At 36.8% G+C, this 22,140-nt stretch overlaps 1 protein-coding gene across 13 annotated transcripts in view; it reads left to right on the forward strand.

Annotated features, from left to right (window-relative positions):
- RAD51B (RAD51 paralog B) overlaps nt 1-22,140 on the forward strand; it is an 814,189-nt gene that overhangs the window by 18,076 nt on the left and 773,973 nt on the right. For 12 of the 13 annotated variants that reach the window (XM_081513462.1, XM_081513465.1, XM_081513457.1 and 9 more), the window contains exon 5: nt 12,534-12,670. In XM_081513462.1, the coding sequence (XP_081369588.1) occupies nt 12,534-12,670 (137 nt within the window). Of the gene's footprint in view, nt 1-4,322; nt 4,357-12,533; nt 12,671-22,140 lie in introns of those variants that run through there. The other variant, XM_081513470.1, reaches the window with a different exon arrangement.

Genomic DNA, 22,140 nt, shown 5'->3' on the forward strand with positions numbered 1-22,140 from the left:
GGATGCAATGAACATGAACTTGGGCAAACTTTGGGAGACAAAGTTTGTCCCTCTCTGTGAGAGGCAGAGAGGCCTGGTGTGCTACAGTCCATGGGGTCGCAAAGAGTCGGACATGACTGGGCGACTGAACACAACATTAATGTTATTCCATGGTATGATTATAACACATTTTATTTATCCAACTGTTAGTTGATGTTCACTTGGATTGTTTATAGTTTTTTCTATCAGGAATATGAGATGTTTTTGTGTGGATATCGGATTTTATTTCACTTGGGTAGATTCCTAGGAGTGGAATGGCTAGATCATATGCTAGGTGTATGTTTAATTTTTTTAAGAAACTGCCAAATTTGCTTTCTGGAGTGGCTGTGTCATTTTATATTCTCACCTGCAATGCATGATAGTTTATTTCTCTATATCCTCACCAACACTTAATATTGTTTATCATTTTAATTTTAACTATTCTAGTGAGTGTTGGTGGTATTCATTGTGGTTTTAATTTGTGTTTTCCCAGTGACTGATGACATTGAACACCTATTCATGTACTTATAACTGTTTGTATGTTTTTTTAGAAATGAAATATCTGTTCCAATCTTTGCTTATTTTTAAATTGGTTGTTTTCTTGTTACTGAGTTGTGAGTTCTTTGTATACTCTGGATATAAGTCTTTTATCAGATACATAATGTGCAGTCCAATCTATGGCTTCTCTCCTCATTTTCTTAATGGCAGCTTGTGAAGTTTTAAATTTTGTAGTCTAGTCTATTGGTTTTTTCCTTCATACTTGGTGTCAACTCTGATTTTTTTTTGTCTGGCCAGGGACACAAAGATTTTTGCTATATCTTTTTCTAGAGTTTTATATTTAGGTTTTGCATACAGTCTGTGGTCTATTTTGAGTTATTTATCTGTGATCTATTTTGAGCTAGTTGATAGAATGAGTTGTGGAATATCTTCTCTTTTTTATGTTCTATAATAGTTTGTACATTGTTTCTTGAAAATTTGATAGAAGTTTCCTGAAAAAGTGTCTGATCTTAGTATTTTCCTTGTGGGAAAATTAAAACAATGAAATAAATTCCTTTAATGATTAAAGAACTATTCAGGTTTTTTATTTCTAAGTAGTTTTAGTGAATGATATTTTTTTAGAAATTTGCCCATTTTCTTTCAGTTTTAAAATTTATTGTCATAAAGTTTTTCATTGTATTCTCATCTTTAAATCTGATTTTAATGTGTTTCTACCCCCCTCCCTGTTTTCATTCCTACTGTTACTTCTTTGTCTTCTCTTTCCCTTCCTTTTAAAAAGACCTGGTCAAATGTTTGAGTATTTTTCAGTCTTTTCAAAGAGCTATGCTTTTTGTTTTGGTTCTTTGTTGGTTTTCTATCTTTTCTCTGTCTTCTACTTCAATGATTTCTGTTGTTTTCTTATCTCCCTCTATCTAATTGTATTTTTCTGGGATTCTTCTCCCCCTCCCTCCAACTTCTTAAATTACACATTTAATTCATAATTTTCAGTTTTTCTTCTTTTTACTCTGAGCTGTTGCATTCTTTTTTTTTCGGTGATGAAGTATTTTCATTTGTTTTTAGTTCTCATAGTACTTAAAAATTTTCATTATGATTATTTCTTTCACTCATGATATTTTTGGAATTTTTGGATATCTAAATTATTTAATTAAATTTTCTTTCTCGTTTTAATTAGATTCCTAGCTTATTTGTGTTTTAGTCAAAGAATTTTGTGTGATACTGATTCTTGGAATTTTTCTGAGACTTGTTTTAAGGATTAACATGTGATTAACTTGTAAGTGTCCCAAGTGTGCATGAGAAGAGTGATTATTCTCTAACGATTGAGTGTTCTGCTTATGACAATTAAGCTAAGCTTGGAATTTGGGTTGTGCAACTCTTTGTTATCTTTGCTGATTTTTTTCTTCAACCCGACCTAATACTAATCCAGAGAAGCCTGTTAAAATAGTCCATTATATCGTTAACAAATTTACTTGTAGTTCTGTTATTTTGAATATTTTGAGCCTATTTGATTATGTTTAAATCAACAGAATTGTTGTATATTCCTTGAGAACTGACATGTACTATGGTTCTTCTATGTAAGTACTTCTCACTGTACAGTTTTACTGTTTGTGTGATTAGTTAATGTATGTCTTCTTCACTGGCGAATAAATTCTGAGTAGGCAGGAACTGTCTTTTTCTTCTTATTTTTACATCTACAATATTAGCACATGTGGTGGTGGTGGTTTAGTTGTTAAGTCATGTCCAAGTCTTGCAACCCCATCGATTGTAGCCTGCCAGGCTCCTCTGTCCATGAGATTTCCCAGGCAAGAATACTGGAGTGAGTTGCCATTTCCCTCTCCAGTTAGCATATGTAGAAGGTACATAGTAAATATTAACTGAAAGAATGAATTTGTTTTCATTTATTTATTTTTAAGCGCTTCTTTACTCTACTGTTTTGGTTCCTGCTGCCTCTCCTCCACTCTCAGACTCTTTGGTCTTGGAATAAGCCAAACTTCAGAAACTTTTAATGTTACTGCTCTTCCACAGTACGGTATTTATTTTCATTTGTATGCCGTTTGTTTTTTTCAAATTATCAAAATAGTACATTTAAGAAATATGATTTTTCTACCTAATTGATTTCTTTATTAATAAACATCAGCGATTATTTTAGGAGTTTTTTTCTCGTATGTTTTCACGTCATTCCTCTCTGATTCTATATCTACAGACGTATAGAACTGTGTTAAACTGCTGTTTAACAAACCATTCCAAAACTTAGTGGCTAAACGCATCAATAAATGTTTATTATCTCACACAGTTTCTGAGTTAGGAATTCAGGGGCAGCTTAGCTGGCTGTTTTCAGCTCTGGTCTCTCAGGAGATTACAATCAAGATGTTGGCTGAGGCTGCCGTTGTCTGAAAGCTTGCCTGGAGGTGGGGAAGATGCCTCCACAGCAGCTCCCTGACCTATGGAACCGTGAGATAATAAACAGGGTTGTTTTAAAGCTGCTAGTTTGTGGTCAATTGTTACACAGCAATAGAGAGCTCATGCAGATCTCAGAGGAGATGTCTACCTAGTTGTGTTGCTCGTTCTTTGTTTCTGGGGAAAAGTTCGAACCTAGCATCCCTGATATCAGGCAGAGGTTAGATCTGGTGAAGATAAGAAGTAAGGCATCTAGTTGAATAAACTTCGACCAGGCCTAGGGATGACTTGAGGGAGGAAGAATAAATCTGGAAACATTCTGCTGTCACTTTTATAGCTGCTCTTTCCTGACTCTGACTTCAAAACACCCTAATTTATTTATCATCAGTTTTGATTTATGTGAACTGCCCTGAATCTGTGTACGTTCAGCAACAGTACCAAGATTAAAAGTGGAATTAGAGAAGTGCTACTCATGCCAAAGGCAGAAGCAGCAGAGGAGAAATCAAAGGGAAACCAACTGTGCTGAATCACTAATGGAAGTGAGCTACAGGGCTTTGTCTCATTCCCAGAGAACATCAAATCCCTTACTTATGGAATATATAAGCAGATAATTCTACATCTATTATGACAGTATTGGTAGGGAAGATATGTTTGAAGTTTAAACTTTAAATATTGATGTTATGTGGTGATCAGACCATGTAATGGTAGCCTTCTCATATGAGCTAATGTAGATCAGATCAGTGTTTCTCAATCTTTATTCATTACCACCCCTTAAAGAGTTTTTTAGTCATTTTTCCCCCTTAGTAACACTTCCACCCTTCACCCGAGATTTTAATTGTTGCAGGTGAATTTAGGGTTCTTGCTTTGTCATGAAAGAATTTAGAGACAAAATGATAGGTAAGAAGTGGCCTTATTAAGAGAGAAACACACTCCACAGACAGAGTATGGACCATCTCAGAAAGAGAGAGCAAGAGAGCCTCGAAACATGATGTGGGTAGTTTTTATGGGCTGGATAATTTCACAGGCTAGTGAGTTGGGGGTTATTCCAATTATTTTGTGGAAGGGGTGGGGGTTTCCAGGTATTGGGCCACCACCCACTTTTTGACCTTCTGTGGTTGGCCTCAGAACTGTTATAGTGCTGGTGGGTGTGTCATTTAGCTTGTTATTTTACCAGGAGGAGAAGCGGATGACAGAGGATGAGGTGGTTGGATGGCATCACCGACTCGATGGACATGGGCTTGAGCAAGCTCCAAGAGTTGGTGATAGACAGGGAAGTCTGGCATGCTGCAGTCCGTGGGGTCACAAAGGGTGGGACACTGAGCAACTGAACTGATGTTACTATGAGCACATAATGAGACTCAAGGTCTGCTGGAAGTTGGCTCATCTACCATCTTGGACCTAGTTAGTTCTAACCTGTCTTTGTCATGTCCTGTCATTCTTTAAAAGGTTGTGCCCTGCCTCATTCCCTCCTGTTTCACGTAGATGCACTATGTATCTGTTTATATCTGTGCTTTATACGGAAAAGAGAGTAACTTCTTCCGTGATCAAACCAAGTTTTGCCCTTGAGGTCACTGTCACCCCTGCTGAGAATGCATGATAAAGATGCTGATATAATTAGGAAAAATTAAAGGTTGTATTTAAAGGGATCATTAAAAAAAGGTATTTTCATATTATAATCCAGAGATTACAGGAATAGAAAACTGGTCCACACTCGTGTCAATGAAAAGAGATATAGCATCTGCATAGTTGGTTGGAGAGTACCTCTGGACGGGTAAACCTGTGAAGCCCTGCCAAATCTTCATAACGTTTAAGAAAAATGATTATAGCCACATCTTTGTTCTAAATAATGAGAAACAATATGGCACATGTCTACATTATTTGTGTTTCCTGAGTCATTTCTGTGCTTTGTTCATGATTTAAGGAGACCAGGTGTCCTCCTCGAAGGGGGCAGTTTTGCTTTGGAGGTGACCAGCCTGCTGTCCCAAAAAGGCAGAGGCAGAATGCCAGACTCTTCTTTTGGCTTCCTTATCTTTCCTTAGAACAGTTCTGTGTTTCTCCTTGACTGGGTGGGCTGTCTAAGATTACAGGAGACAATAAGTCAAGGCTTGTAAATTCAAGTGTCCACAAAGGTCTTGGCATGTATAGAAATGTATAAACAATGAAATATAAGACATACATACTTTATCAGTCAATTTTGGCTGCTTACTCTGCTTACAACAGCAGCAGACAGTCATTTTTCTTGCTCAGGGGTCTGCAGGTCGGTCAGGGTGGGTCTCATCTCTCTTTCAAGCTGCATTCAGGTTCTGGTCTGTTCCATGTGCAGCAGCAGCAGTAGGAAAACTAGGGAGAGATTTCTAATCTGTGTTCCTGGAACGTCATCTGCTGACAAGATTTGTTTATCTTGCCCTGTGTTTTGAAAGGCAAGATAACCAGGCCTCTGTCCTGAGACAGGAGTTTAGCATATGTGGTTGATTGAATCATTGTTCCTAATTCTTCACTCATTTCCTGATTTAGAAATGAATATCTTTCGCCATAAAGGTTTCATAGAGTCTTTTATATGGCACATATTATATGATTGTTAAATTTTTTTTAAGTTTTATTTTTAAAATTTATGAAGGATAATTGCTTTACAGAATTTTGCTGTTTTCTGTCAACATCAACATGAATCATCCATAGGTATACATATGTCCCCTCCCTTTTGAACCTCCCTCCCATCTCCCTCCCATCCCACCCCTCAAGGTTGATTCAGAGCCCCGGTTTGAGTTCCCTGAGTCATACAGCAAATTCCCATTGGCTATCTATTTTGCACATGGTAATGTTTCGACACTTTGATTTTTTTTTTTTAATGTGAATCTTGAAGTACTTGTCATTTTCATGTCCTCTTGTTTTTTTCTGTTTCTACTCTGTTACCCTGCCTTCTTTTCTTCCCTTACCTTTCCATTTACTTTAAAAACAGCAGTTGTCAGTATGGAGTAAGAGAGAGTTGTGGAGAGAATTGAAAGTATAAAAGCTTCCACTCGTTGATATAAAATAACTTTAAAGATTAAAGTTTCTTTCACAAGGCAAACAGCTGCCTGACTGTTCTGAGACTGTTTGCTTTTTGTTTGCTTTGGGATTCAAAGAGTGATTTTAAAGAATTCTTTAGGTTTGAAAACCTAGTTGTATTTCTACATAATCATAGAGCACATGGAGACAGGTAGTTGGATGCTGGGGAAGGAGGCCATTAAAAAGATGATGTAACATTTCGACGTGCTCTTTTCTCAGATCAGAACCAGGCAGTCCTTAAATTTTCTCTGCAAAATATTGGCTTGTTGGATTGCCCCATCCTTTTGACCCCATCTTGAATGTGGGGGAGAGTTACTTGGTAAGATTTTAGGTCCTACTAGGTCTGGATTTCACATTCGTCTCTACTACTTGTTCTCTTTTGAGACTAAAATGACTAGGCTTCATTTTCACTTCAGTACAATTAAACTGGGCTTCTCAGGTGGCTTAGTGGTAAAGAATCTGCCTGCCAATGCAGCAGACACAGGAGTCTTAGGTTCGATCTCTGGGACAGGAAGATCCCCTGGAGGAGGAAATGGCACCCCACCCCAGTATACTTGCCTGAAGAATCCCATGGACAGAGGAGCCTGGTGGGCTACAGTCCATGGAGTCGCAAAGAGTCAGACACAACTGAGCACACATGCACGCACAATTAGGCTTTCTTGGTAATAATTCTTTCCCCTTTAAAGCAAGTGCTAATATTTGCTTTTTTGTTGATACTATAGTGATCTTCACTACTGGATGTTTTCTTTCTGTTCTTTTACATTTCTCAGGCAGGATTGTTGAAACTCAGGCTCTAACTATATGAAGCTAATTGTATTTTACCAGTGTCTTCTGTGTGGAAATGCTGTATTCACTCTGAGTTTCCAAGAAGCAATCACTTAGACTATTCTGGTTTGGCATGTTCGCTCTTTCTAACCACCATTGCAGCTGAACCTGGGAACTGAACACAATTTGAAATTTTGTGGTTTGGCTGCTAGAAGTCAGAGCTAAACTATCTGAAGCTAAAAATTATTAATGTTGAAATGTTTTAACCCACTAAGTAAACTTGAAAAAATAATGAAATTTAACTCTAGCCAACCTTTAAAAATTGCATACAGCATATTTTTGAGGCTAGAAAGAGAGGAAAAATATATGAAAAGGATCTGAGCTTGCTAAAGAATTAGAAATTATTTATTATAGTTTACTTAAAGAAAATGTTAATATCCAATTTAAAAGCAAAGTAAAGCAAACATAGAAAACCAAATGAACCCCCAAATCTTATGTTATCCACGTGATGTTCTACTTTTCTCAAGCCTGTACTGAATCAGTACATAAAAATAATGAGGCAGGTAAAATTCCAGTTGCACTCGTTTAACTTCAGATTTTTTAAAAACATGTTTTCTTTGAAGATGGAATGATAAGATTACTACCTTACATTTTCATGGTATTTTATACTTTACTAAATATTTTCACATATAACATCTTAAAAAATGTTTTTAAGTTGAGGGCTTGCTTCACCTTTCCACTAAAAATTAAAAGTATTTCATAGGTTTAAGCTCATTAAATCGTAGAACATATCTAAAGATCTAATTAAATCTTTAGGACATATCTAAAACTGGGTAGGTAGATAGTGTATATTGAAAGGAAGTCCTTTGTTCCTCTATTGGTTAACACTCTGAAGAGCTATCATTTCTCACCTTCAGGATCCACTTTCAACTTTATATATGAATGTTTCCTTTGCTCTGATATCTGGTGGTTAATTTGATCCATATTGTCTTTGATGATGATAAAAAAGTCAATGAAAAGTGTTTTGGGCTCTTCAAAACTGCCAGTCTCCAAAGGAGAGTATGTAGCATGGCCCATTAGGTTATGGGAAGAAAAAACTAGAATTTTTATTGGTGTTACATCTAAAACATAAAATAAACTGTAATCGACATTTAATATATGGCATCCTCACTTGATCCCTATGTTACACTGTCATGTGTCAGGTAATAATCCACGAGGAAAGGGTACAGAAGGTTGACAGAGACACCTTGTTTATATCTTTATTTTCAACATATTGGGGTGGATTATAGTCCTACATGTGCCTAGTTAGGCCAATTTATGGATTTAACTAAATCAGATCTCACAAAACAGACAAATGGCATAAAAAGATTCCTGCAAAAAAACTGTATATTGAAGGCAATACTATGTAAAAGTCAGAGCTGATGACTTTCCTATGATTAATGAAGTAAAAATCAGTGACAGTCTAATCTCACTTGTAAAGACATGCCCCAAATTTGGAATTATAAAGAAAACAATTTGATATATGGAATTATCTCCATTATTGTTAATAATGAAACTTTCTCTGTTATTTTGTTCCTTGAAATAGTGATAGTAGGAAGCCATTGTTAAGAAACATACATCACAGAAAGACAAACATTCACAAGTTTTTCAATGACCTTTAAGGTCATGCGACACATATTCAGTATCTAGAAAAATTTCACTAAAATTAATGTTAGATATTTAAAAGCCTCTTTTGGTTTTTCTTAATAGCAAAAGACCAAATGCAATACGTTTTTAATAACATTAGGGACACCCTTGTTCTTTTGTTAAAGTAAAATGGATGACATAAGACAGGGGAAGCAACATGGCAACAACTTACACGGATGCTTTTAGGAATAAATACTTTCAGATGGAAATCATTGTCAGTGATGTGAAGCATTAAGAATTAAAGCAAATTATTCATTGAAGAAAGATGCTGGATAGTTAAAGTACAGAAGTTTCTAATAGGGCCCAGATTATCTTCTTAGCTACATTCTGTTTCAGTAATGAGATACATGAACTAAATTATTTTTAAGCCACAAAAGTGAAGATATATCAACAAAGATATATTCTCAAAAATAAATGACTTCTTAAATATAAGACAATGTTTATGAGGGAATTTCCTGGCAGTAATATGCTTGTTCTGACCTGATAGGGGTTTGGATTGCTTACATATATATATACATTTGCTGCTGCTGCTGCTGCTAAGTTGCTTCAGTCGTGTCCAACTCTGTGCAACCCCATAGACGGCAGCCCACCAGGCTCCCCCGTCCCTGGGATTCTCCAGGCAAGAACACTGGAGTGGGTGTTCATCAAATGAAACACTCAAGATCTGGGCATTTCATTGTGTGGAAAATGTACCTTAAACGAAAAAAAATCATACTTATTAAACTCAGGCTAATGATACACACATCAGATTTTTAGAGGAAAGTATACTTATGTCTCTGACTTACTTTGAAATACATTTAAAAACATCTAAAATGGACTGATGAATGAATGGATTGATGGATAGTCTAGTGTATTAATAGACTGTACAATAGTATAAATATATGTATATATGCATGCACACTCAGTCGTGTCCAACTCTTTTTGACCCCATAGACTATAGCCCTCCAGGGTCCTCTGTCCATGGGATTTCCCAGACAAGAATACTGGAGTGGGTTGCCCTTTCCTTCTCCAGGAGATCTTCCTGTCCCAGGGATCGAATTCACATCTCCTGCATTGGCAGGCAGGTTCTTTACCAGCTGAGCCACAGGGGAAGCCTGGTACAATAGTATAATAGTAATAAAATGGCAGTTGCAGAGTCCAGGTGGTGAGTATATGGATGTTCTTTGTAAAATTCTTTGCATTTTTCTGGTACATCATCCTTAGTCTGTAGTAACACAGAAGTTGATGTCATATGTGTGAAGAATGCTCCAGGATGGTACAATTTTTATAAAAACCTGACTAGTTTTTATTGGCTCTTTATAGTAAAAGTACTCTAACGCAATGAGGAGTGATCATGAAAGTCATTTGAATCACAAGAGCTTCTTTGGTTATCTCACAGCAAAGATTGTAAAAAACTGTTGAATTTAAAAATGAGTGAAACTTTTTTAAAATGAAAAGATATGTCAAATTTGTTGACACTTTTTGTAAAACAAGTGACTATGTAACTTGCTGCCTAGCAGATTACAAATCAAGCAATCAGCCAACCAATGGAACACTCTTATTCCATCCCTTCAAAGTAAAGGTGATATTTTTACAATGGGTGAGAAAGTAACTGCTTATTAAAAGACAGATCAAAATACAGAACATTATTCAAATTTCTGCTTGAAATTTGTGATTTTTGTCTTCAAGGATATATGTATCTTATGAAAAAACTCTAACAATATTTTCTAAACTGTTAAGAAATCTTCCAAATAGTTTCATTTGATTTTGAAATCAATTTTTAAAAATGTTACAGTGCAATACATCTTGATTGGTTTGCAAGAATAATTAATTGACCTGCGGGAAGATGAACATTTATTAGCCAAAGCTGAATAATAACTTTTGCAATTATCCTTCCTCAACTACAGAGACATTACAATTGAGTACTACAATAAGCAGAACTTAGGAACTGTTTCAGTTGCTGGATTACAAAATATTTAAATCAGTATTTTAAAAACAATGTACATAATTTCATTTATTTTCATTGTTTATTAGATTGAAAAGATCTGTACAACTAACATATAAAATATGAATATTCTTTATGTTTCTAGATATTACTACTTTGTCACTTACACGTATCACAAATATCACCTTCAAATCTATAAGTCATCTTTTTACTTTCTTTATGGCATATTTTTGTCAAAAAAGGTTCTTAATTAAAGCTATGAAACTAGTGATTTGTATTTTAAATGAAAAAAATATATGCAACTTTTTAAATGCTTGTAATCTTTTATTTTTAATCTCTATGTGTATTTTTTACTGTGCATAATGTATTAGTAAAATAGTTTATATATAATACATATGCATATACTGGAGGATTGTAATAAAATTTTGTTTGTGTTTGGGTTTTTTTTTTTGGTGTGTTTGTTGGATTATGTAATCAAAGAATTTTGGAGTTTTCACTGATCACTCATGATCTGGCACACTGTTATTGCTAGCAGGAATTATTTATAGTAAAAGTTTAAATCATTGTTTTAGAGATTATAAATCAACACATGGTTTCTAGCTTGTGAGCCTTTGTTTTTTTCAACGTTAAACTTTGAAAAATGAAGTTTACCTTTAGTCTAAGTTCTAAAAGTGGTTCTCCAATGCAGAGCAGCATTGGTGTCAACTTACTAGAAATATAAATTTTCAGGTCCCATTCCAGACCTATTGCCAACCAGAAATGCTGGTTAATGAGCTTGCCAGGTCAGTTTAAGCTCAGTCACGTTTGAGAACCACTGGCCTAGATGATTTAGACTCCTGTGTCATCCCTTCTTTCTTCCTGCTTCTTGGTGTATCTGAGACAGTGTCTTCAGATCTGGTGTGTCTCAGTTTAACTCAGAGTTCTGTTCGTCTCTACCTCAGATTTTCTTTTCTCCTCCTTTTCTCCTTTTTCTTTTCCCCGCTTCCTATTGTGAAAAATTATTCATTAGTGCTATTCTCACAAAAAGGATAGTGTTTTGGTTTTTAAAATTTGGGTGCCATAGCCAGTATGACAAACAGTATGTTTAAAGGGGCTATTTTAAATATTTCAAATTAATTTTTGTTAACTACTTCCTGTTGGACTCAAATATGCCTTGATTAATGTCCTATTTTTTTCTATCTATGCCCTCTTATTTTCAGGTTTTATAGTCTCAAAATAGCTTTCCAACAACTAAACTTTTAAAATATACACTTCAAAGTATTAATCACCTAGATTTAGCAGTTGTTGAATTTTGTTTCATTTGCTTTATCTCTCTTTTACACACACACACACACACACGCTTGTTTTTTCCTTTGCTAAACCATTAAAAATTGTATACATCAATACCTTTTACTCTTAAATACTTTATTAATATTAATAATAAAGATCAAAGTACCTTTAAGTGGGACTAATATAAAATTGTTTTGAAAGGCCAATTCATAACAAATGCTAAACCAATTATTAAAGCCTCTTAAATATTTTCAGAGCTTTCTATAAATGTCTTATTGAGAAAAGATATAGAACTTCAAGTTGTAAGTATATCAGTGAATCCTCAAGCCTTTCGCAACCAAAGATTTTAATCTGAACTTTACAGAACACAGGGATGATTTTGGTGACTGTTTTCTCATTTCTCCCAAGGATGGTGCATAACTAGTACCAATCCAGATGCACAGGGGAGAAGTTCATTTATTATATATATATAGTGAAAGTGAAAGTTGCCCCGTCATGTCCGACTCTTTGCTACCCCATGGACTATACGGTCCATGGAATTCTCCAGGCCAGAATCCGGGAATGGACAGCCTTTCCCTTCTCCAGGGGATCTTCCCAACCCAGGGATCGAACCCAGGTCTCCTGCACTGCAGGCGGATTCTTTACCAGCTGAGCCACAAGGGAAGCCCAAGAATTCTGGAGTAGGTAGCCTATCCCTTCTCCAGCAGATCTTCCTGACCCAGGAATTGGACCCGGGGTCTCCTGCATTGCAGGTGGATTCTTTATCAACTGAGCCATCAGAGGACCCTTATATATATAAGGGTTATATTAACAGTGTTTCCTTTGGGAACCCAGGTTAGTTGGACTATATATGTGGCAAGTTCTTAAAAGGGTTTTGCTTTGACTAGATTGTAATGTTTATACAAATAATATTTTTTTCTTCTTATTTTTTTAGATTACAGGTCCCCCAGGTTGTGGAAAAACTCAGTTTTGTATAATGATGAGCATTTTGGCTACATTACCTACCAACATGGGAGGATTAGAAGGAGCTGTTGTGTACATTGACACAGAGTCAGCATTTAGTGCTGAAAGGTAGGAGATTTTATTTTCCATTATAATGCTTTATTTTTGTAACATATACAGCATATAATATTTACAAACAGATTAATATTTACTTTTGAGACTATAGAGTATTGTTAATAGATACAGTTTTAAACGAGTTTTCTTTTTAACATTGACACAGGAAGCGTATTCTTTTTTTTTCAAACTTTAAACTTTTTGTTTTAATTTCGTGTATAGCCAATTAACAATGTTGTGGTAGTTTCAGGTGAATATTAAAGGGACTCAGACATAATTACACATGTATCCATTCTCCCTCAAGCCCCGCTCCCATCTAGGCTGGCACATAACATTGAGCAGAGTTCACTGTGGTATACAGAGGTCTTTGTTGGTTATTCATTTTAAATACAACAGTGTGTATATAACCTTCCTAAAGTCCCTAACTCTGCAGGAAGCATTTTCTTTATGCCTTTTCTATCCCTTTATTGTGGTTTAAAGGAAGTTTCTGGATAAGCTGTGTTTTTCACAAAGTCAGGAAGAAACAAGTTTAAGAAACAGGGAGAAATGTAAGTAGAAAATGGAGAAGAGGGAAAATTAATAAGAAAGACAAAAGGTAAACTGCTTTGTAAGTAATTTCTAGTTGGAAGTAAAATATTTGTGAATGAAAAAATTGCAATTTCAAAGCATTTTTTATTGAATGTTATTTTACTTTCATCTTTGAAATAATGTGGTATTAAATGCAAGAAACACTGATAGTAAGTATATGCATGCTTAGAAAGAAAAGATTTCCTTAGTTTGGCAAGGACTTTTGTTTTAACATTCTATGAGAAAGGCATTCTAGTCATTTATGTAATTCTGTAAATCTGAAGAAAAGTCTGGTCTCCTCTTCTGCTGCTCTGATAGACATTCATAAACAGAAGTGCTTTATACATCTGGAGACTGATTCAATTCTGTTTTCTTAGCCAAGGTGTAGTATAGGTATAGTTCTTTGAGTCTTTCTCTAATTGTGTCACAATGAATCTTCCTTATTTTTCTCTAAGAGTACTACAAAGATCAAAGTGTATTACCCGACCAGGTAAATTCCAAATGTACTATTTTGCCTAGAGCTTATTTGCTTTGTTTTACACTTCTTGATTATCTTTTCTTCCTAAGTATATACCACTGGTTTGTCAGCTGTTAAGTTTGTGTTATATCTTAGTATCTTCAAAGCCAAATCCTACAAGTGGCACATACTGGCTACTCAGAAAATGTTTGATAAATGAGGGAATTGACAAGTGTTACTCTCAGATCATGGAATCCAAATACCATTTCCTACTAAAAGGAACAAGGGTTCCATAGAGGAATGGCCAATTCTGGCTATGGAGCAGAAAGTTTTTGTTTTTTAGTAAGAGGCAAAAGATTTATTTGATCTGAAGTGAAATCAGAGTATTAGGAGGTTTTTAAGTTGAATCTGAAATATCAGATATCAAGAGAGCCATCAAAGACTTCTTACAGGAGTGTCAGAAGGACTTAAGAGTCAACCTGAGGAGCTCCCACTAGCCAAAGATGAAACAAATTGATCACCAATAGAACAATAATAGAAGTAGACTAAGACACATGAAATATATTTAAATTCATGAGTCTGTTATATTAAGGATGAAAAGCAACAAATTGATCAATCTTGGAGAATTCTGAAGATGCAACTTATTCTTTTGAAAATGGGTTTTTATAAAAAAGGAAATTAAACATTTATTATTCTGTTTTCTATATAAATATTACTAAGTAGCAAATATGTCTTTTTTATAGACAATAAATGAAGAAGAAATAATAGAATATCACCAAAGTATAAACCCTAAAAATCTAACAGATCTAGGCACTGACTATTGTGATATAATAAATATGTATTTTGTAGTCATACTGGTTCCTGACAAAAGAACTTCTAAAACTTTTGGAATTTCCTGAGTGATAGAACTGAGAGAAGCATCATTTGTATTCATAATTACCCCCTTTCCAACCATACTTGATTTATGCTAATGAGATGACTCTTGATGGTCCTCTGGATTGCATCTAAATGGAACTGATTGCCAGAGGAACCTGTCATGTGATTATAGGTTTGAACTTTCGGCCCTACCACCCCAGTCTCTGAGCAGGGAAGAAGGACTAGAATTGGATCAATCAGCATTTCAGTCATGCCCATGTAATGGAGTCTTCCAAAACCCTCTAATTGATGGAGTTTGGAGAGCTTCTGGGTTGGTGAACCCATTGAGGTGTTGGGGGCAGGTGGTGCTCTCAATTTATTGCTGGCTGGTCTAAAGTAACAGAGGCCTGGGACTTGTGGTTGATGTCTGAGGTCAGGGCAGTCTTGTGAGTCTGAGCCTTTAATCTGTGGGGTCTGAGTTAACTCCTAGTAGTTAGTGTTAGAATTGAACTGACTCGTAGGACACACAGTTAGTGTCCATAGGGAATTGGAAAATTGCTTAGTATAGAAAACCTACACATTTGGTGTCAGAAGTGTGAATAAAAACAGTTCATAAACAGAAAAGCATGCTAGCATCACAAAAAGGCAACCAGCCATTGTGGTACTTCCTGATGGAAGAATAATCAAATCAGAAAGTGATCAAGGTTTCAGATCCAATGACCAGTTTACAGGGGCTTCCAGGTGGTGGTGGTGGTAAAGAACCTGCCTGCCAATGCAGGAGACATAAGAGATGTGGGTTCGATCCTTGGGTCGGGAAGATCCCCTAGAGAAAGAAATGGTAACCCACTCCAGTATTCTTCCTGGAGAATCCCATGGACAGAGGAGCCTGGTGGGCTATAGTCCATAGGGTCACAAAGAGTTGGACATTGCTGAAGTGACTTCAGTCACTTAATAATGTTTCCTAACTCACAAAGAACTTATGAAGGTCATTGGAAGACAAGGATTGAATTTTATATTGTTTTTACTTTTCTAGTCTATTCTTCACAAGGCTTGAAAAGTGTAGTCATCTAGTGCTAGGGTCAGATTGAATGAAAGGTCCTGGTGCTCTCTTGTATAGATGTCAGACTTGTGTTCTTATAGTGCCTTCTGGAGTTGGACATAGGGGGTTACAGAGTGGCACCAGGTCTGCCCTGCTTGGTCACGTTTCATTTGTGCTATTACAAGACTGCTTGATCCCTATTTGGTGTTGCTGGGAAGGGTAGGTAGGTCAGGAAAGCTTTCTCCTGCAAGCAGTTGAATACCCAAAGAATAGCAGCTTAAACAACAAGAGGTTTATTTTTTCCCTCATAGCAGGAAGACCTGAGTTGCTGGCAGTGGTTCTGCTTCTCAGGGGTGGTAGAGACCTAGGTCTGGTACATTTTCGGCATTATATCCATTCTGTGTTCAAGTCAGTGAGATGAGAAAGAGCCCATTGTATCTTAATCAGGAAAGTATACTTTTCAGAATAGCTGCCTCTTCTCTGCTGATTTTCTTCTCATGCTTTGGAATCCTTCTCCAGATTTCTCAGTTGGTCACCCTTGCATGCAAAGGAGGAGGGAAAAATCAGGAGAAAAATATTTGTAACAAGCCTGATGGGGCTGGTTAACATTACTGTCTGAGTGAAATTGAGGTTCCCACATTGCAGGGAAGAAGTGGAAATGGATATTGGTGGGTAATTAACAGTGTCTGCCACAACTGGGATAGTTTATGGACTTGGAAAAGAGATAAAGCAGGAAAAATAAGACTGAAAAAGGAATATTTTTAGCTTTCTGTATGTCTCTATATGGAGCACTCTCTCCATATTGTGCTTACAAACAACCTGTTGGAAAAAGGCAAATGAGAAAGTAAATTGAAGGCTTAATATGATGGAAAATTAAAGGATTCACATCTAGAGAATTTAGGGTAAGTGGAAAATATTTTCTATCAATAAATCGCTAAATATCTTTTTATCAAGAAGGAGGAAGAAAACAGTAAATAGGAAGAAAAAAGAATAAATAAAAGTAAAAAATTTAAAATTTATTTAAAAAAAAGAAACCCTTGTGGGTGATGTGCTTAAAAGCACTTTGGAATGAATTGGAATGATTAGTTATATTTTTTTTACAACAGTGAACTAGCTAGCTTATTTTTATATGACTTTGAGCAGTATGTTGTTCATACATGTTCATCACAGACTGCAATTGTATTTCCATACTGTTAATAATTAGATAATAGTATGAAAGTGAAAGTCGCTCAGTTGTGTCCCACTCTTTGCAACCTCTTGGAGTATACAGTCCAGGGAATTCTCCAGGCCAGAATACTGGAGTCGGTAGCCTTTCCCTTCTCCAGGGAATCTTCCCAATCAGGGATTGAACCCAGGTCTCCCGTATTGCAGGCCCATTCTTTACCAGCTGAGCCACCAGGGAAGCCCAAGAATACTGGAGTGGGTAGCCTACCCCTCTCTAATGGATTTTCCCGGCCCAGGAATTGAACTGGTGTCTCCTGCATTGCAGGCAGATTCTTTACCAACTGAGCTGTCAGGGAAGCCCAGATAATAGTATGTTGCTGCTGCTAAGTCACTTCAGTTGTGTCTGACTCTATGCGACCCCATAAACGGCAGCCCACCAGGCTCCTCTGTCCCTGGGATTCTCCAGGCAAGAATACTGGAGTGGGTTGCCATTTCCTTCTCCATAATAGTATAATTATAATATACTATTATAAAATAATAGATAATAGTATAGTCTGGTGCTAAACCCTCAGGTACTTAGGGACTGCCTTGGGGAGGGGTAATGCCAAACAGGCAGAATTCTGAATCTTCTTCTGATTGATTCAGGAAAAGTCTGCTTTTTGTTTGTTTTACCTATTGGATTTCTGATTAGGGTCTGATATAGTTTTAGATGCTATATGCTGTACATACCTTGAGAATATGAATAAATAAATTAGTGACCTGTGTATGGAAATTTTGGCAGCCATGAAAATTCCAGTATACATGAATTGAATAAATACTATATTGTCCCTATTGGGGATAATTAGAAAAAAAGATGGAGCTGGAGGTTAAGAATAGAAAAGGAAGGTACTATGAATGGTAAGTAGTAATAGTGATTTTTGAAATAAAACTTTGTGAGAAATAAAATGGATAAAGGAAAATAAATCCAGGTCTTAAAACTACAAGTGGATCTGTGTGTGAGAAAGGCTGAAGGATCTGGGGAAGCTGAAGATGGGACTCAGGGCCCTGGAAGATAGGGACTTGGGGAGGAGGGTTATAGAACTGAAACTGTAAGAGGCAGAAGTGAACATTCCTGAGTTGTCATGAAATCAGAAGAGCTTGAAAACCAAGAAGAAAGATGTAGTGCAATAGGGGAGGAAGACAATCAAGTAATCACAAAAATGTAAAATTATAACTATTATAACTAAGTATGCAAAGGAGAGGTATATGTTGTGTTGGTACCATGTGGAAGCAATGGCCAAGTTTAGATCTGAAGGAAGTTTTCTACTTAGTGTGTAAGTCACTGTGAGGGTACCAGGTACTCGAGCACCAGTGCTCTTTAATTCCTACCAAACTACCCAGAACATCAGTCTTTCTGAACCAGTGAATCAGGGAGCACATGTAGTGGTAGTGACAGCTTGACTTTGGCTGATTCTGATGGCAATGGCAGTGTGGTCTTAGGACCATTTACCTACTTGATAGTTAGTACAAATCCAGGATCTCTGATCCAGGAGACAAACAATAAGGGAGATAAATTCGCTTTTACCAGTTTATGAGATGGCTTCTTGAGTCTGATTAGGTTTTTCTTGGTTCACTTCCAGCTCTCCTATCACTTCTGAATCCAAGTAAATTAGTGGTGAGGGAGATCCTGAAGATTTCTGTGATAGAAAATAAAAATTATTCATAAGTACTTATTATCACTAAAACAAAACTTTGGAATATTCTGGAATCTGTAAGGAACTAGTAGATTCACATTATTGTACTTAGTAATACCACAGTACTGAGCAAGTACATATTGAATTAATGAATAGGAAAGTATTACACATGTGCAAGAAGCTTTGAGAAACTATATACATATTTCAGCATATTTATTATGCTAGATTTCAACTAGAATTTTGAAAAGCCCTTTTTTTTTTTCACATTAAGCTTGTGTTTTGTTTCAAATTGGCGTGTGGTCACTAATGTAAAGCTATTAACTTTCTTTTTATACAAGAGCTGTGAAGTAACAGGGGAAACTAAGAACAAAAACTTTGATCTGAATCCAGTCTTCTTCACTTTAGTGAATGGAAATTCTGTTTCTCCAGCTGCTCATCTGAGTAGTCAAGAAGTCCCTTCAATCCTCTCTGAAACTCTGTCTTGAGCGCAGTATTACTAATTACCTGAGCTATTCTCTAGGTCAGGTTGTCATCTCTTATCTGGATGACTGCACTAGCTGATCTTGCTGTCACCCTTGCCCCTCCGTAGCCTGTTCTCCACTTGGTAGCTAGAGTGATTCTTCAAAAAAAAAAAAAAAGATGTCCAGGCTTTCCCTCGTGGCTCAGTGGATAAGAATCCACCTGCCAATGCGGGAGACACGGTCCAGGAAGATCCCACATGCAGCGGAGCACCTAAATCTGTGCACCACAACGGAGCCTGCAGTCTAGAGCCCGGGAAGCGCAACTGTGAGCCCACGTGCAGCAACTATTGAAGCCCACACACCCTGGAGCCTGTGCTCCACAATAAGAGAAGCCACCATAATGAGAAGCCCCTGCTCACTGAAGCTAGAGAAAAGCCCAAGCGCAGCAACCAAAACCCAGCACAGCCAAAAATAAATAAATAAAATTATTTTAAAAAAATGTCAGATCGTGTGAGTTGTGATCGTAGGTTTCCTATCTTACTGCATAAAATCTAAAAACAAAAACAAAACACCCACAAATATAAAAATCTTTCGTGTCTTTGGCCCCAGCTGTCTCTTTGACCTTATTTCCTTTTATTCTGCCTCCTGGTTTCTGTGTTTCAGCTACTACATTAACCTCTTTGTTTATTCCTCCAACACACTAGGTATCTTCTCACAAAAGAGTGGACTTGTGCACTTGCTGTAATTCTTTCTTCCTGTGTGCTGTTTCACTGGATAGGCATATGGTTCATTTTCTCATTGCCCTTAAACTTTTGCTCAAATGCCACTTTATTAAAGAGGCTTTCACAGACTACCTTCCGTGAAATAGCCCTTACTTCCTTCTGTTACAATTTGTTTTCTGACCCTGACTCACTTTTCTTTAAAGCACTTATCATCTGACATGTATATTTATTTGTCTTTCTCAGTAGCATGTAAGTTCCATGAGGGAAGGATTTTTTTGTTTTGTTGTTTTTGTTCATTGTTGTATCCTTAGCACCTAGAATGGTACCTGGCATATAGTGGTGGTGGTTTAGTCACTAAGTTGTGTCCGACTCTTTGCGACCCCAAGGACTGTAGCCTGTCAGACTCCTCTGTCCATGGGATTTTCCAGGCAAGAATACTGGAGTGGGCTGCCATTTCTTTCTCCAAGGGGTCTTCCCCACCCAGGGATCAAACCTGGGTCTCCTGCATTGTAGGCGGATTCTTTACCAACTGAGCTACCAGGCATATAATAGGTTCTCAAATATTCGTTGAATGAATGAATATTAAGTGCATCTTTTGAAAAGAATGCTTTTTATAAAAGAGACATCCACTACATGGCATTGCTTTCAAATTTTTTGTAATTAATGTTTGGGAGAAAAGATCTTTTGCTTGCTGTAACCAAAAAGACCTTTGTGATGAAGATTGTCCTAGATTAATGTGAGTCCTATAGAATATTACATTTATATTTGGTTTTTGATTTATACGTATTTTAGATACATTTTTCTCAAGTAAACATTTGGAGAAGCTTATAGGAAAACAGCAGCATATTGGTATGTAAATAACCATTTGATACTGTTACTTAGTGTGGTTAACTGTGATGTCCACACACTGACCATCCTGCTTCTGAGGGGCCTACATGCAACAAGAGAGCAGAAATAAGTTCCAAAGTCTCTCACTACTCAAACCACTAGTTGAAATCAAGCCTAGTGTTAGAGGCAGGAAATTATTGTTGTCTGTCAGCTGTTCAGTTGTTGCCGCCAATGAGTTAGGTACTCTCATCTCATTAGATACTCTCAGTCTGGTTCCTAATCAACTGAATATCCAAATATTAAAAAAAAAAACCTCCCTGTTTCTGGCAGATGTCACCATCGCTATCCTGTTGAAAAGCAGTAGGCTCCAAGGGTCAGAGCTTTTTAGCTGACTTCTCTGACGAGCTCTAAACTCAGCAAATAGTTTTCCTAATCAAGAAATTTGCACATTTTCTCCAAGCTGTTAAAATTTGCCCATTCCGCCTTTGCCTGTGTCATCTCATTTCTTCTTGCTTTCGTCACCTCCGATCCCTATGCCTACCTCTCTCAAGTACTTCTCCTGAATGGTCATTCGATCCATCTTGTTCTCATTTTGAAGGATCTTGATTCTCAAGCTGGAATCAGGGTTGCCAGGAGAAATATCACTAACCTCGGATATGCAGATGACACCACCCTTACGACAGAAAATGAAGAGGAACTAAAGAGCTTCTTGAAGAAAGTGAAAGAGGAGAGTGAAGAAGCTGGCTTAAAACTCAACATTCAAAAAATGAAGGTCATGGCATCTGGTCCCATCACTTCATGGAAAATAGATGGGGAAACAGTGGAAACAGTGAGAGACTTTATTTTGGGGGGGGCTCCAAGATCACTGCAGGTGGTGACTGCAGCCATGAAATTAAAAGATGCTTGCTCCTTGGAAGAAAAGTTATGACCAACCTGGACAGCATATTAAAAAGTAGAGACATTACTTTGTCAACAAAGGTCCATCTAGTCAAAGCTATGGTTTTTCCAGTAGTCATGTGTGGATGTGAGAGTTGGACCTCTTCTTGGAACTCACTATCTAGAAATGAAAAGTGTTCTTTATACTTTTGTATCATTAAATGGAGCATAAAATACAGGATGGTTTTAGTGTTTACAGTCCTTCCTCCCAGTCACCCTTGGATGATTAAGTTTTGGGCTGCTAAACTATCAGGAACAGAGACAGTTATACTCAAAGATTTATATTTTTAACCAGAAATATTTGAAATTTCTAGTATTACTCCATTTCATATATTATTAATGGTAAAGTTGCATCTGTTTCAACTTGTCACCTCTAATGCTCAGCCTACTCCATATATTTGATCTAGCTTTGAGGTGAGAATTCAGTGTTTAGAAAATAGTTTGTTTGTTTTTTTCTGAAGGAAATGATGGGCTTCTCTGGTGGCTCAGTCTATAAAGAATAGGCCTGCAGTGCAGGAGATCAGTATTTGATCCTTTGGTCAGGAAGAACTCCTAGAGAAGGGAATGGCCACCCACTCCATTATTCTTGCCTGGAGAATTCCATGAACATAGGAGCCTGGTGGGCTACAGTCTATGGGATCTCAAAGAATTGGACATGACTGACTAAGCACAAAGGAAATGTGGATAGCTTCCATATGTTTAGAAAATAGTATCCTGTTTACAAAAGAACAATTGGATAGCAGTTATTTAGTATGTATTAAGTTTTAATTGAGAAATCATGTT

This window comes from Giraffa tippelskirchi, chromosome 7 (genome assembly GCF_054371585.1).
Source record: "Giraffa tippelskirchi isolate mGirTip1 chromosome 7, T2T-mGirTip1v1.2.pri, whole genome shotgun sequence".
NCBI classification, from domain to species: Eukaryota; Metazoa; Chordata; class Mammalia; order Artiodactyla; family Giraffidae; genus Giraffa; species Giraffa tippelskirchi.